General features: G+C 44.3%; 1 protein-coding gene across 3 annotated transcripts in view; it reads left to right on the top strand.

Annotated features, from left to right (window-relative positions):
* AMOT (angiomotin) overlaps nucleotides 1-15,715 on the top strand; it is a 65,948-nt gene that overhangs the window by 13,261 nt on the left and 36,972 nt on the right. Inside the window, exons 3-5 of one of the 3 annotated variants that reach the window (XM_063634603.1) lie at nucleotides 2,551-2,699; nucleotides 4,633-5,522; nucleotides 11,881-12,397. In XM_063634603.1, coding sequence (XP_063490673.1) covers nucleotides 4,651-5,522; nucleotides 11,881-12,397 — 1,389 coding nt within the window. In that variant the 5' untranslated portion in view covers nucleotides 2,551-2,699; nucleotides 4,633-4,650. Of the gene's footprint in view, nucleotides 1-2,550; nucleotides 2,700-4,588; nucleotides 5,523-11,880; nucleotides 12,398-15,715 lie in introns of all 3 variants that reach the window. The other 2 variants (XM_055267853.2, XM_063634604.1) reach the window with 2 other exon arrangements.

Below are 15,715 nucleotides of genomic sequence, written 5' to 3'. Positions count from 1 at the left end.
TTCGGAAACATCTGGGCCTTCATTAATATGTTTTGGCTCAACCTCACAGGTGTATTGGGAGAGGCCAATGACTGCAAATGGAGTAAGAAGTTAGCTTGGCCTTACTTCCCTGTTGTTGTTATTAGAAGAGTTGATTATATAGATTCAAATTGCATTTTTAAAGACAGAACCACAATTATTCTTTTTTTCCTATCAAATATTCTCAGAGACAGTCTGTGTGCCCAGGACAAACAAGGTTATTTTATTGATTGAAGATGATGTCAGACCCCTGGCAGTGGCATGATTAAAGCTATAGGGAGATTAAAGGTTATAGAGTTCATACTGTTTTAGTTCTTGTGCATGAAACAAGGAGTCTTCTCCTTTCCTTTCTCAAATAAATGGAGTAGTGTTTTCCTCATTATGTGACTGTTGACATGTAGATGAACATAAGTTCTTTAAGAAAAAAATAGTAAACTGGAGAGGACTCTGCAAAGCTTTTTTCTTAGGCCGATTTTTCTCTTTTAAACAGAGACAAAGATGGCAGGAGGGGGGTGAGAGGGTAGGGGAACGATCTGTGTCCAGTTAACATAAAGTGATTTGGGTTTAGAAAAGGATATGGAGGGGCCGAGCGTGGTGGCTCACGCCTGTAATCCCAACACCTTGGGAGACTGAGGCAGGCAGATCCCTGAGATCAGGAGTTCAAGACCAGCCTGGCCAACATGGCAAAACCCCGTCTCTACTAAAAATATGAAAATCAACCAGGCATGGTGACACGTGCCTGTAATCCTGGCTACATGGGAGGCTGAGGCAGGAGAATCACTTGAACCCGGGAGGCAGAGATTGCAGTGAGCCGAGATCCCACCACTGCACTCCAGCCTGGGTGACAGAGCAAGACCCCATCTCAAAAATAGATAAGTAAGAAAAGGATACAGAGGACAGAATTGAGAGAAGAGAGTAAGTCCTTGCATGAGAAAAGTTTTCTCAATGAAGAGCTGAGTATCAGGAGAAAGTCAGTAATATCAGCATGAAGAATCTAAATAGTACTGGAAAAGAATAATATGGTAGTTTCTCTCCAGGGACTAGAGTTTAAAAGCCTTGGGCTGTTTTCTGGTGTTTCAGCTGGAAAAAAAAGGATGAATGTTTTGTTCAGAATTGGACAATAGAAGCACGGTGGTTATGTACCATAGCTCTGTTAACAGTCCAGCTTTGATTCCAATTAGAAGTTCCTCTGCTTCAAAATTAGGGGAGACACCCTAAAATAATTACCTTGCAGATTTGAGATGATGTTGCTTTTGATCATGATTATATGTTGTGCCAAAACAAGATGGAAAGACACATTTCCGTGTTTGTTCACTCTATATCTGTTCACTTTATTTTTGGCAACATTGCAAGGAAATAATGTTAAATTAATCACTTTGTGGTTTTGTGGAGTTTTTAAAAACTTGAATGTTTTGAACATGCTCTCAAAATACAGAGATGCTTGTGTACTTCTTTTGCATTGCTTTCCTCCTCTCATGGAGTCACTGGTGTGGATTAAGCCTTTCCTTTAAGTGATATGAATGAATCATACATAGGCCAGGACAGAAGATAGAAATGTGGTTCATGTGCATGTCACTTAAACTCCTGAGTCTTAGAATCATTTCGATTAGGCTGACAAGGCTTTGCAGAGAGTCCAAACAGAAATTAGACATAAGGACAATCTCAAATCCAGGTCTGTTACACATGTGCATCTAGTCTATATAATGTAAGTCTATGAGTTTTTTTTTTGCTGAGACACTGGGGCAATGGAAGTGCCAAGAAAGCAAGTGGAGGCATCTTCTGCTTGGAGAAGGGTTGTGCTCTGTGTTGGGAAGGGCAGTCTACTTTCCTACTCCAAGAATGGATGGACCATTGATCAGATGATCAGAGTGTAAGCTCCATGAGGGCAGGAATTATATTTTATGTGCCTTTGTAGCCCTTATTGTATCTAGTATGAGGCTGACAAATGTGTGGAATAGTTGATACGCAATAAATACTTAATGACTTGGTTGAAAAGAAGGTTCTTCCCCTCCCCCTCCCCCTCCCCCACCTATCTGAGCTTGAGGCACTCAAATTGGGAGCCTCACTGAGTGTTTTTTTTTTTTTTTTTTGACCAAAAACCTACCTTATGATGACTGCCCTCCCTTCTGGGATGTGCGACAGTGAGCCTCACTAACCTCCCCTGCTACTAATAGCAGTTTAAAGTTTGCACCCTAAAGGTGACAGTGGTTTTGGCTTTTGTCATCATCCACCATTCCAACTTGGAATGGAAGTGGTAGCTTTCTAGGGCTGTGAGGTCAGAACAGAGCAAGTTTCAGACCTGAACATTTCCATCACTGGAGACTGGCCTGGCCTTCCGGACACAGCTACTGGACACTGAGGTTTCTTTTCTGCCCTAGTGGAGATGGACTCTGCTACTCATTTAAAAGCCAAGCACCATAGGAGGACAAGTCATTCTCTTGGAAGAACTGGTTTGATTAACTGCTGGCCATTGGTGGCAAAATAGAAACGACGTTTTTATTTCTTCCTCCCTCCCCCTCCTGAACATTTCAGAGTGACCAGTGGTTGGACTCTTGGCGGCGCTTACCCTGAACCTGAGTGTTAGGGGAGAGGGAATCTGCCGTTGCGGTTTCTGGAGCTGCTCATAAGCAAGAATTCCCTATCCTGATCAAGGCTTTAAGCCTAAAAGAAAGCAGAAATAGGTATGGAATATTTCTGTGTGTGTGTGTGTGTGTGTGTGTACGCGCTCGTGCATGTGTGTATGCATGTGTGCCTGTGTGCATGCTGGGTGGGGTGGGTGTGACGTGGGAGGGGGTGGTATACTTTTCAGGGTCCAGGGCAGCTCAGTGTCTGCATTTCCCTGCCTTGCAGGGAGGGTTTGTAAATCACTTTTGCTTTAACACCATACATGTTCCTGTTTCCAGTTTGTGAGCAAGGAAAAGTAATTTGGTAGTCATCTCTCTAGTTTGGGGCACCAAAAAGGATTTATATATTATGCTTGTCAGCCTATCAGAATATCCCAATTTGACAGTTCAAGTACAGGAGTCCTGGAGGCACACTGGGAGGAACGGAAAAGGGACTGGGTTGCTTAACCCACTGGTGTGCACTTCCCAAGAGAATATGATGAGAGGGACTTTGGAGGGTCCCTTCGTGTTGTCAGACCGCCCAGCACAACAGTTGGAAGCCAGGTAGTAGTAACCAACAAGACGTGAAGAAAGAGAGAAGATGAACTTTCTTCATATACTGTATGTACATTCTGGGTCACTCTCTCTCTGCATGACCAAAAGAAAGGGGTTCATGTTTCCAGAGAGATTGCAGGCCACTTAATATCATAGAAATAAGAGCCTGGGAGCCAGGGATCCAGAGCTGCCATCTAGAAACCTGATGCTGGTTAAACTGACCTTTATTGTGACTTTTCGTGTGACATTATGTTCATCTCCACCAATTACTGAAGATCCTTAGAGTGAAAATTTCATTATTGAACATTATTACTTAATTCCAATACTTAACATGACAGATTCTGCCCAAAGAATTTTTGAATCTCTAATGAATTAGTGTGTACTATACAGTGCTGAGAGAGAGAAATCATCTACCAGTCATTTTTTAGTTGAGAAAATAGACGTCAAGAAAAGAGGAATCAGTTGTATACCCTGTAAACCAACAGTATGATTAGAATTTGAATATTAAATTGTGTTACTGAAGTTATCAGTTTCAGTCAACCCATAGTACCTGTTTAGAAGAATTGGTGGTGAGGGAGGGGATATGCTAATCGTATACCTTTCCAGAAGGATGATCTTTATATTTTTCAATTTCTAAATTTTGTCAGAGGCACACTTCAAATAAAAGAGGCTTCCCCTTTAAGCTTCTCCTACCCAATAACAACAACAACATATCTAAATGACTATTTCTGGAGAGCTGAAAGGCAACTTTGTCAGTAATAAGTATTCCAAGTCCTTCTCTTATTAAGCCAAGGAGCATCCAAAATGGAGACTATGAAAATGATTTTTTTAAAAAGATGTTTCAGAGCCTTATGAGATCAGAGAAAAAGATTTGCATCGAGGCAGGGATCATTACTATCTGGTGCAAGCCAAGCTCTCTTCACCTTTTATTTATTTGAGTCTTTATTTTGCATTTTGTAGCTGCCTTCATATGCTGAGCTGCTTTACAAATCCTGTTATGGGGTAACTTTCCCCACTGTCCTGCCCCCACCTCCACAGCCATAAGATTGGGTTTTTGCTTTAAATAGAATACAGAGAGATGAAGCCTGTGAATATGGACCTTGAAAAGTTACCCACTTTGATTACCCTCGTTGACTGTTCCAGGTTTCTCAAGCACTCTTAAGAGTTAAGTCCAGATTGAATATTTAACTCATGCTAAAAGTGAAAGAGGAAACCTAGAGCTCTTATGCCTCCATGTTCCTCATCATATCAGTGCTAGGGCCCGGAATCCCCAACAATCTATTAATTTTAGATTCAATTCTCTACTTTGTTTCTGCAATCAAATCCTCACCCTCCAATATCCATTTTCTTTCCCTTTAGAGGACTGATTTATCCATCAACTGGGTGTTAAGCTTCCTGTTTCCCCTTCCCAGGTCAAGGGCAGCCCAGGTGCCCAATTTCTCTCTCTCTTCACAAGGCACCACCAGCAATAGAGATGAGAAATTCTGAAGAACCGCCAAGTGGAGGGACCACGGTATTGCAGCGTTTGCTACAAGAGCAGCTTCGCTATGGCAATCCTAGTGAGAATCGCAGCCTACTTGCCATACACCAGCAAGCCACAGGGAATGGCCCTCCTTTCCCCAGTGGCAGTGGGAACCCGGGCCCTCAGAGTGATGTGTTGAGTCCCCAAGACCACCACCAACAGCTTGTGGCTCATGCTGCTCGACAAGAACCCCAGGGGCAGGAAATCCAGTCAGAAAACCTCATCATGGAGAAGCAGCTGTCTCCTCGAATGCAGAATAATGAAGAACTCCCGACCTATGAAGAAGCCAAGGTCCAGTCCCAGTACTTTCGGGGCCAACAGCATGCCAGTGTTGGAGCTGCCTTCTACGTCACTGGAGTCACCAACCAGAAGATGAGGACCGAGGGACGCCCATCAGTTCAGCGGCTCAATCCTGGAAAGATGCACCAAGATGAGGGACTCAGAGACCTTAAGCAAGGGCATGTCCGTTCCTTGAGTGAACGACTAATGCAGATGTCACTGGCCACCAGTGGAGTTAAGGCCCATCCACCTGTTACCAGTGCTCCCCTCTCCCCACCACAACCCAATGACCTCTACAAGAATCCCACGAGTTCCAGTGAATTCTACAAGGCCCAAGGGCCACTTCCTAACCAGCATAGCCTGAAGGGCATGGAACACCGAGGCCCCCCACCAGAATATCCCTTCAAGGGCATGCCACCCCAATCTGTAGTGTGCAAGCCCCAAGAGCCAGGGCACTTCTATAGTGAGCATCGCCTGAACCAGCCAGGGAGAACAGAGGGGCAACTGATGAGGTATCAGCATCCCCCTGAGTATGGAGCAGCCAGGTAAGAGAGTTCTCTTTCTGTCATTTCCTGACCTCATCCCCAACCAGCTTCTGCTGCGTGTTGGGAATCTTAGGGAAGGAATGGGCAGGTGTTTGGTATAACAAACTCTGCAATGCATGACAGGCCTCTGGCTTCGTGAATTGCCTGCCAACCTGAATTTGTAGCCTCTTTAGCCATAATTAGCACTGTATTAACAATCCCTTAGCTTTGTAGGTTGAGCATGGCCTCAACTGCCTAGTGGATGAACAGGAGTAAAAGTCTTGATTTCAGCAGCTATTTGCTGTCCTCTCTCCTAGGATGTTGAAGGGGTCTGTGTTTCTCATAAGCCCTCCTTGAGAAGTAGAAGCAAATTACCTTGCACTTTAATTAGTCTGGAACATCCTATCACTTGCACATATTCCCCTCCATGAAGCTTTCATCATTTATTTTTGCAAACAAATCTGTGTATTTCTTGTCAGTTATCATTTTTCCGTAGAATTACCATTATTCTTTTGGACTCTAAACAAACACCCAGATGTTATGGTGGGGGAGCGATGTATGTATGTAGGTTCAGAATGTTACTTGCCTTATGCTTGCAGTTTATGAAATCTGGACTGTTGTATCTTTTTTTGGTAGAGAATTTATTAGTTGCCTGTCACATTTTTAAACCTCTGAGTTAAATTCCCATCACATCGTATAGAAATTTTGGTCAGATGCTAAAATACAGAAGGAAAAATATTACCATTTCTGTCTTATATATTTAGTTGTTCCTATGTATACTTCTTAATTATTCAGAGGTCCATTGTCCCACTGCTACATTCACTAGACCTTATGATTCTATGATTCTGTTCATTGTTCCTGTTGTTAGTATTTGGGCCATGTCTCTGATCAGTAGTATTTCAACATGTAGGGCAGGAGAAAAGGTTTAAACCGTGGGCACTGATGGTGGCATTTAAGTGTGGTATCCTGCCTCATGGCCATGAGTAATGCTGGGTGACCATCAGGTTTGAAGTGCTTGGTCCTAGGCTGGCCTTCATTTATATGCGGCTCACAGACTAGGTCTGTGATGTCCTTTGATGTCTACCTCTTTGTCTCCTGTACCCTACTTGCTCATTTTGGAAAAAACCTTCTGGCTTGAAGTTCATTGAGTGACTCAGCAGAGAAGGCAGTCATGGGGTGGAGTAGGGTGAAAGTAAGAGAAGGCACCTAGCATTTCCTGGTATTTCTTTTTTTTCCCCTCCAGGTCCTGTTTTTGTAGCCAGAGGCAATTCACTTTGGACTCCACCCCTAATTTTGCCAGTTTAGGATTTTTTTTTTTTTTTCCCTCTTAACCCAGGTTGATTTCCTAACGCTTTTCAACCTCCTCTGTGCAGCTTTCAAAGGGCAGGAGCCTATGTTCTGATAAGTGTCTTGGAACAGGAAATGGGGTAACCAACAAGGCCACTCAGGTTTAAAAGAGATCAAGAACCAGATTCCCATCTGACCAATGAAACGGAAGACCCAGGGAGGGGTTGGTCTGTTCAAGACTGCCTCACTTAGTGGAAACCCATTCAAGCCAGCAAAATATCAATGAAGCTGGGGGTTTTTGTTTTGCTTTTCCCATCAGTATGGAAGAGTCTGTTGATGGGCTGACGTCTGTTGCCTTGTGGGAGGGGAGTGTGTTGGCTGGGGTGTGGAGCAGAAGCCACAGCCCCACTCAGCGCACAGCCCGCCTTCCCAGGAAAGCTATTTTCAGAACTCATTCACCAGTATTGTTTGTGATGTGAAATGACTCCCACAGTGTTTGAAGCTAGATGGAAAAGCCCTTTGATCTGCCTAAATAAATAATAAGGAGCCCAAAGAGGATTTTTGTTTTTCCTTCCCATCCTGATTAAGCCACCGGAGAAATTTAGCTGCATGTATTTTACAGGAAGATACATATTTTTTATCCTCCCACCTAAGTTATCTGTGGATTTCTCTTTCTTTCTGTCCTCAAAAGCAACAGAGCCCATGATGATCTACCCTTGTTGAGCAGCATTTTAATACACAGTTCTGCTGTAACAGGTTTTTCTCTATGGGAGAGGAGCAGAGTGCTTGATAATGCTTGATGAATAAGCAAACCTAAAATGGCCCTAGTGGGAGGATGCTCCATATGAAATTTGGGTCTGCATCAGGCAAATTCTGGCTGTAAAATTTTTGCAGGGCCCTACATGAGGGAGTGGCACCTATTGACAAATTACTGGCAAAAGGAGGTAGTTGAACTGCTTTCCAGAAGTGTACTGCTTTAAGGTGGTGATACATTTTCCCTCCTTTATTTCCTTTAACCAGTTAGCTATACAGTTTGTGAGTACCTTTCCAAGTAACTGCTGCTAGCAGCAATCAATTAGAAGACTACATTCTGAGCCCTTAATCCACAAATTACAAGTCAGGATGCAAAGCAAACTCTTTGAACAAATTGCTGTTAAGAAAACATTTGCTTGCTTTTCGAGGTGCAGTGAACTGCTGGAGATTTGCTGTTAAAATGAACACAATTATAAACAATCCTTTTATTACTTCATCTTTCTTATGCCCTCCTCCCCTTAAAAAATAAATACCTTGAAGGCCCAGAACCCCAGATGAGAAACAAGGCCAAGCTCTCTGAATAACTTTAAAATTTCAGAATCTTTGTCTTTCTAAGTGCTGAACCTTTTCTGCATCCTGGGTTTATACATTTATCAAGTGCTTTTAAAAATTAAATCATTTCTGTTTATAAAGCAGCCACCTCCTTTCAATTGTTGAAATCATGCCCAGATCTGAGGTTTCTTGAAATCCTTGTTTAGTGGAATCTAAGGGTGACCTAACTCTGTAGTTCAGAGCAGAGCTGGTTGTGCAAGAGAAACCATCAGGAATTTGCAGCCTGCTCCAGGATTCACCGATTCACCATTGCAGAGCCTGCGAAAGGCAGTTTCTGTGGTGAGGATCAATCGAGTTCCAGGCTATTGGGTGGCACCTGCTCTGGTGAGAGTGTGTGTGCCAGGAGTGTGGAGTGTGTGTGTGTACACGCACATGTGTGCATGTGTGTGTGGTTGGGGAGGGTGAGGGCTCCCAGTCATCGAGGTGGCAGGGTAGAAGGTGCTGTGTCAGCTGGATAGAGTGGCTTTTACTTTCCCTTTGAGTCCTTACTACTGTCTCTGGGAGGAGGGTACCCCCCCCACCCCACCCCACTCCCCCAGCTTTGGGGAGGATCCTGATTTCAGTCACTGGCCTTTGTCCTGCATGTATGCTATGTCCCCTTTTCTGCAGAGCCCCAGTGGCCCAGGTAGCCTTAGGAAGGAGCAGGATGAAGGGAGGGAAGTGGCGGGAGGCAGGTCAGGGCTTGCATGGAATCATGTGATTCTGTTGTCTGCAGGCGGCTTGTTGTTCCTGGTTAACGTGTCAGTGGGGAGTGATTCAGGCTGCTGTGTGCTGGAAGGACCTGGAGAGTGTGCTGCTCACGTGGCTGCCACCTTTATTATTATTGTCATTACTCTTACTGTTATTATTTAATTTGGGGTATATTTTGGCTTCCTCTGACATCCGCCACCCCCCAACTCTCCCTTACCCCTGTCATTCCTTAATCTCTTTTTCTCAGGGGGAGCTTCACCCCAGTGTTCATTCTGTCCTGCTTTCCCCTGATGGGTGGCTGCTGGAGCCCAGATTGAGATCTTCGCTGACGGGCTTTCCATCCCTTTGCGACTGCCCAAGCCGTTGCTGGTTTGCAAACCAGCCAGTGACGGGCTGCCTTGGTTTTCCCAACATGACGGTGCACTGAGATCTGCTTCCTTTTCCAGCCTGGGGAATTGAGGGGCAGCTGCCTTGTCTCTGCTTATCTTCATCCTCAGCTTATCTGACCCCAGAGACCTCCTTCTGGAGACCTCATGGTCTCCTTCCCAAGGTCCCTGGAAGGCCATGTGCTGTCATCCAGGGAATGGAGGGGCCTTTCAGTCTCCAGGCAGGAGGGAGGCTGGTGGCTGAGTTTGAGAGAGAGGCCTGGGTTGCTTGATGAGGCCCAGGGGAGCTGTGGAGAGAAAGCCCATTTCAGAACTGGGCGTTCAGTCTTTAAAAGAGAATACCTCCCAGGCCTTGGACTTGCAAATCCTGGGAACAAAAATGAAGGTTAATATAGTGATTTTTTTCCCTTAAAATTTGAGAGCTGCATTGGAGAACATGAAACTTAAGCCCCTCTTTTCTGCCCACAAAGCAGAAAAGAGATACACAAGCCCCAACAAATCTCAGGACATTATGTTTTAACTCTGTAGACATGTAGAAATTGTAATAGCTCTCATTCAAAGAGAAAAAAGAGCCCAGTCTTTTACCTGTGAGGAAACTGAAGATCCATAGAATGGAAAATAGGAGCTCTTCACCAAATAAATGTGTAAATAACTCCCAGGCTTTTGATTGAATGAGTGCTTTGAGCTCTGGGGAAAAATATTATGTATGGCAGCAACTTTCCAGTTGTACTCATGAGTACCATGTCAATTCTTCTTTGCCAAATAGTTCGCATGCCCTCTCCAATATTCAGCAATTATTTATAATGACAGATGTATGCGATTGGAAGAATGTGGGTACACCAGAGGCATAGATAGGCCTGAGCGACAGAATCCAGGGTTTGTACAGGTTTGAGGACTCTTGGGGAAGATCTAGGCTATTGGGTATCCATGAGAAAGTGTTTGGAATGATCTTGTAGCTGTAAAAAGCCCTTAATAGTGAAGATCTCTCGTAAAGATGGATAAATGAACAGTAATGGTAACTGGAGTGTGTGTGTGAGGAATGTGCTTTAGCATCTGGAATGCCAGTTAAAAGTTAATTGCTCCTGGTGATTTGTCCCAGTTCCAACATGAATTTTATGCAATTTATTGCAAAGATTAAGTGGATATCCTTTAAGTAACAAGCTAACAAGGTCAGCTTATCTCACTGGGAGGTAGAGAAGTGACTCTTTGTAATTCCTATTCCGCCAAAAATGAGAAGACCCCAGTATTTTTGCAATTTATTTATGACCTCAAGAATAAAATGGGCTCATGCAGATTAAGTAACTTGCGCAAAGTTACACAGCTCGTGAGCAGTAGAAGAGGTCTCCAGACTCCCTCTGTTGGGATCCAGATCCCATGCACTTAGCCATCTGTCTTCCCTGGATTGAGAAATATCAACTGTAGAACAAGTGTCCACAGGACATGGGAGCATATGAGGTTAATTGGGCACGAGCTAGGGCATGAACAAGCTTTTTGTCTTCAGTGCACACTGACAGATACTATTCCTGGTAGTGGTGATGGTGGAAGTGATCCATCCACATACTCTAATTGTTTCCCTTAATGGCTAATAGTCATTAGGTATGAATTATTTATACTTAGGTGTTAGCATTTTGTACCTGGTAATTAGGTACAAAAATGGGAGAGCCACATTAAACAATGTACCAAAGGTCTCTTTCTGGAACTTTCTATGGGCAATAGGCTGGAAATCTAAGTATCAGTGCACAGAAATCAATGCATTATGGCAGTAGAAAAAGCCAGAAAATGGGAATTGGGAAAGAAGGATTCTATCTTGGCACTACCACTCTAATATTTGGCAGATCACTTCCCCTTTCTGGACCTCATTCCCCATCTGTCCAGTGATAGGGTTGAACTAAGTAATTTTCTTTTGAGGCCTTTCCAGTTCTTATGTTTTGTGATTCATTACATCAAAAATAGTATGTTAGCATTGCTTGTAACCCTCTTCAAGTCTTTTTATGGTTACTGCTAATGGGAATCATTAAATCATTAACAACTGGAAGCAACAATAATTATTTAGTGTCTCTAATATAAGTATCTACCAATCCTTGAATAGTTTTGTTTTTTTTTTTTTTTTTTTTTTTTTTTTTTGGTGAATGTATGAATTACTAAAGGGACTTGCAGATAGCAAGATGAGGGGTGGTTTTTATGGCCGTTGTTTCCTTCCTGGCAAATGGAACATAGTTTCTAAACCAGGATCGTTATGTGTGCTGGACCACATGCATAATGTCAGAAAAGGTTTAATTTAAAATAATGAGATGAAAACTACCTTGTAGAAGAATCATTTGAAATGTTTAGACTTGAGCAAACGGGTGTACAGGTGTGTATCACTACGATTTTCACAAAGTGACCATGGAAGTTGTCTGGTTCTGACCCTCATGGGATCACACCTCTGTTTGTCAGGCAGAGTCACAGAAGGTCAGGCTGGAAAAGGGCTGTAGTCTTTGCAGAGATAGAGCAGGCAGGGTTAGACTTCCCCATAGTCAGACCCTGCCTGCTCTTCATTTTGCAGGTGTCCTGGGGGCATCAGAAGCCTCCTCATCTCACTTTTTCTGTGCCCTTCTCCCCCACTGACTTCAGAGAGAAATTAACCCGCACCTGCCTTTCATGTTTTACAGGCCAGCGCAGGACATCTCATTGCCATTGTCAGCCAGGAACTCGCAGCCTCACAGCCCTACTTCTTCTCTGACCTCTGGGGGGTCCTTGCCCTTGCTACAATCCCCACCATCCACTAGATTGTCTCCTGCCCGACACCCCTTGGTCCCAAACCAGGGAGACCATTCAGCTCACCTGCCTAGGCCGCAGCAGCATTTCCTTCCTAATCAGGCTCACCAGGGGGATCATTACCGTCTCTCCCAACCTGGCCTGAGTCAGCAGCAGCAGCAACAGCAGCAGCAGCACCATCATCACCATCACCACCAACAGCAGCAGCAGCAGCCACAGCAGCAGCCAGGAGAAGCCTATTCAGCTATGCCTCGGGCTCAGCCATCCTCTGCTTCTTATCAGCCAGTGCCAGCAGACCCTTTTGCCATTGTTTCCAGAGCCCAGCAGATGGTTGAGATCCTCTCAGATGAGAACCGGAACTTGCGGCAGGAGTTGGAAGGATGCTATGAGAAGGTGGCAAGACTGCAGAAGGTGAGGCTTCCGTTTTGGGATATTAGGGTCTCTAAGTCTTATTTGTGAGACTTGTTTAATATCCACATTAAAGTCTCCACTTGTGAATCCCAGCATTACTTGTGGCAGGTCTTCAGGACTTTTATATCTGAAGGTTAGATATGAGTCAAACTTTGGAAAAAGCCTTCTACCTGTCTACCTAGGAGAAGTAACGTCTTACATTTACACAAGGAGAAAAAAATTTATGTAGTTTTTCCAGACGCTATAGCCCTAAAGAAAACGTGATTGATTCTTTTAGAATTCCAGAAGGCAGTGATACTTCTTGATAAGAATACTGGTAATGCCTGTATAGGTAAAGGATCTGACGGCACCTTAAGGCTCATCGTCTTGGTCACATTTTCCCAAATATGAATTTGAATCTTAAATATAAAAATAAATGTAGTTCCTAGAAAAATCTCACCAGCTAAAGTTTGAGCAGTCCTGCCTTGTTCTGGAAAAGGCTCAGAATACTTTTTCTTAGTGGGAGTTCTCATAGTAACTCTCTTTCAACAATCCCTCCTCCCCACCCTTTGATTTGGTCCCTCCCTGCAGCTCAAATTCAACATCTGCTCTCTTTCTCTGGTGTATGTGAGGGGCAGGAGGGGCTTAACACCACAGCTGGGTGACAGGTGACAACCCTAGGCTGAGGAAATAGAAAAAGGAGTGTATCTCCAGTTCACATTCTTCTCTGCCCGCCCCCCATTGGGACTTTACCTCTGGAGTACCCCAAGCGAGGAACCTTAGCTCTTGGCTTCCAGGGGCTGCTGGTGAATAGGGTTATGACTTTGGCCGCTTCTTTGCAGCTTTTATCATTGTGGAGCTCATGTGGTTTGGTCTCCCTACAATGTGAACTGTTCAGAGAGGTGAGGGTGAAGGTGGGGGAGGGACAGGAGGATGCCTTGTATTGTCCAGCAACTCTGTCCTTAGGAAACACCAGGAGTGGAAATTTCAGAGGCCTGAATGAAGCTGAGTATTTATAAACAGACACCAAATCTGGGGGCCTAAAGGAGGCAGGGGCTTATTATCAGCAGAGGATTTTTTTTTTTTTTTTTGAGACGGAGTCTCGCTCTTGTTACCTAGCCTGCAGTGCAATGGTGCGATCTCTGCTCACTGCAACTTCCGCCTCCTGGGTTCAAGCAATTCTCCTGCCTCAGCCTCCTGAGTAGCTGGGATTACAGGCATGTATCACCACGCCTGGCTAATTTTGTATTTTTAGTAGAGATGGGGGTTTCTCCATGTTGGCCAGGCTGGTCTCGAACTCCTGACCTCAGGTGATCCGCCCGCCTCGTCTCCCAAAGTGCTGGGATTATAGGCGTGAGCCACTGCACCTGGCAAACAGGATTTTTATATAGGAAAATGGCTTCCCTGTCCCTTAGTTTTCCTAAATCTGGATGAGGATTGTTGGAGTGCTCTGAGAATTGTTTCTTCCTGGCTTTTCCCTGATTTTGTATTTTCACCCCCAAATTTTAACTATATCCCTGCCCCCATCGCTTTGGTGAAATAAATTAATTATATCCATACACTAGAAACCCAGTCTGGCTGATTAGGCTAACAGTTGACACCCCCTCTCCAAACTATCTCTTCGGGGTGATCCAGCCCATCTTTGATACAATCACTGAAGGATGAACCCAGCTCTAATACAGGCCCTTTTTGCCAAAGGATCCATGATGATTTTTTGTGTGTGTGGGAGTAGGTTCAGCCAGTGACAGAGAAGAGGGACAGAATAGGATTGCTGTTGTTTGTTCCCCAAGATGGGAAAAGATGCCTCAAATAAGTGTAACTGGAACAGCTTGAATGTTGGAAAAGTAGAGGCTGACCCAGTGTCGAGGTAGAGGGGAAGGTGGAGCAGGAGAGGAAAAGGAAAGTGGGGAAAATTAAGGTAGATCCCAGGTAGTGCTGGAGGAAATGAAAAGGCCCGAGGCTCATGAGGGGAATAAGTAGACAGAGTAAGTCTGGAAAACACGCTTCCACCCTCCTCTCTGCCCCCACCATCACCCATCCCAAACCAGAGGATATATCCTTCTGTGATGGCTTTTCCTGGAAGGCCCTATTGAGAGCTGTGGGACTTGCCCTTTTGAAGGATAGAGTATCTACACAGGGTGTAGGGGAAGGATTAGTACAAGATCTTGAAACAGCAGTCTGCACACTTTGAGGAAAGGGACTGCCTTCTAGGTGTTGCATTCTGTGCACAACCGGACAGCCTTGAACTGTAAATGCTGCCCAGAGCAGACCAACACCAAGCCTGCGCTTTCAGATGGAAATGTTTATTTTCTCTCCCCAGTGCTTGAGTTAGATGCAAAAGCTTCATCAGGCGCAGGCCTTGCAGATCTTGTCTCTAAATGCCATTCACCAGTTTTCACCTTCTGTGCTGCTATCTTGGTGCCATCTGTGAAGAGAAAAACACTTTTGAGCCTGCTCTTTTCTGTGGTGTAAGCCTTATTTGTTTGCAGGCAGTCCTGTCTCCGGCAGAATTTTGGAGATGGAGGCGGGTTGAATCTGACTGGTTTGGCAACCTTACCTTTCCCCTAGTATCCCATTAGGGGCCTGATATTTCTCCCCCGAAAGTACCCTGAGCTTTGTTAAACAGGATAGTGGAAAACACAGAAGCAATGCAGAATGGTTGCAGAGTCCAATTTAATCTGAAAATTGCTTAATAGGCCGTGGGTTTATTTGTCTTATACAAATTATATGCAAATATTTGTGTGGTTATTATATGTGCAATGGAGCTATACTAGTTACAGAAAGACTCTGGAGTCTAATTTCTCATTTTCTGCCTGATTGTGGCTGATTCAGGGCAAGACCCTTTCTCTCTGAGTTTATTTTCCCCATTTTATGAGATTTGCAGGGATGTCATAAAACACAACTCTGATTATGAATTTCTGTTCAAAAACCTATACTGGTTTCCCATTGACTATGGGATAAAGTCCAAATGCCTGGCATTAAAAGCATTTTATGATCTGACTCCAGTCTATCTTAGCAGCCATATCTCGCCAGGTTCCCTCTGCATACCCCACAGTGTCCAGCCAAATTAAACGATTGGTCATTCTGGGAATGCATTTGCTTACTCAGAATAGAATACCCTTCCCCTCACCTCTGCTCATTGAAATCTGACCCAGCTTTCAGGATCTGACTCTAAATGCCACCTCTTCTCAGAAATTGTTCTCCTCCCCACTTCCCCAACCAGGAATAACTTCTTCCTTGTCTGTACTTTATGGCACTACTACTTTTCTTAAAGATGTATCTTGCCCTATATTCTTTCATTCGATTGGATTGAAACCTCCTTGAGGGCAGTGAGAATGT

Source organism: Symphalangus syndactylus, chromosome X (genome assembly GCF_028878055.3).
Source record: "Symphalangus syndactylus isolate Jambi chromosome X, NHGRI_mSymSyn1-v2.1_pri, whole genome shotgun sequence".
Classification (NCBI taxonomy): Eukaryota; Metazoa; Chordata; class Mammalia; order Primates; family Hylobatidae; genus Symphalangus; species Symphalangus syndactylus.
Note: the sequence above shows the minus strand (reverse complement) of the source record. Positions and strands in the feature narration are given on the sequence as shown.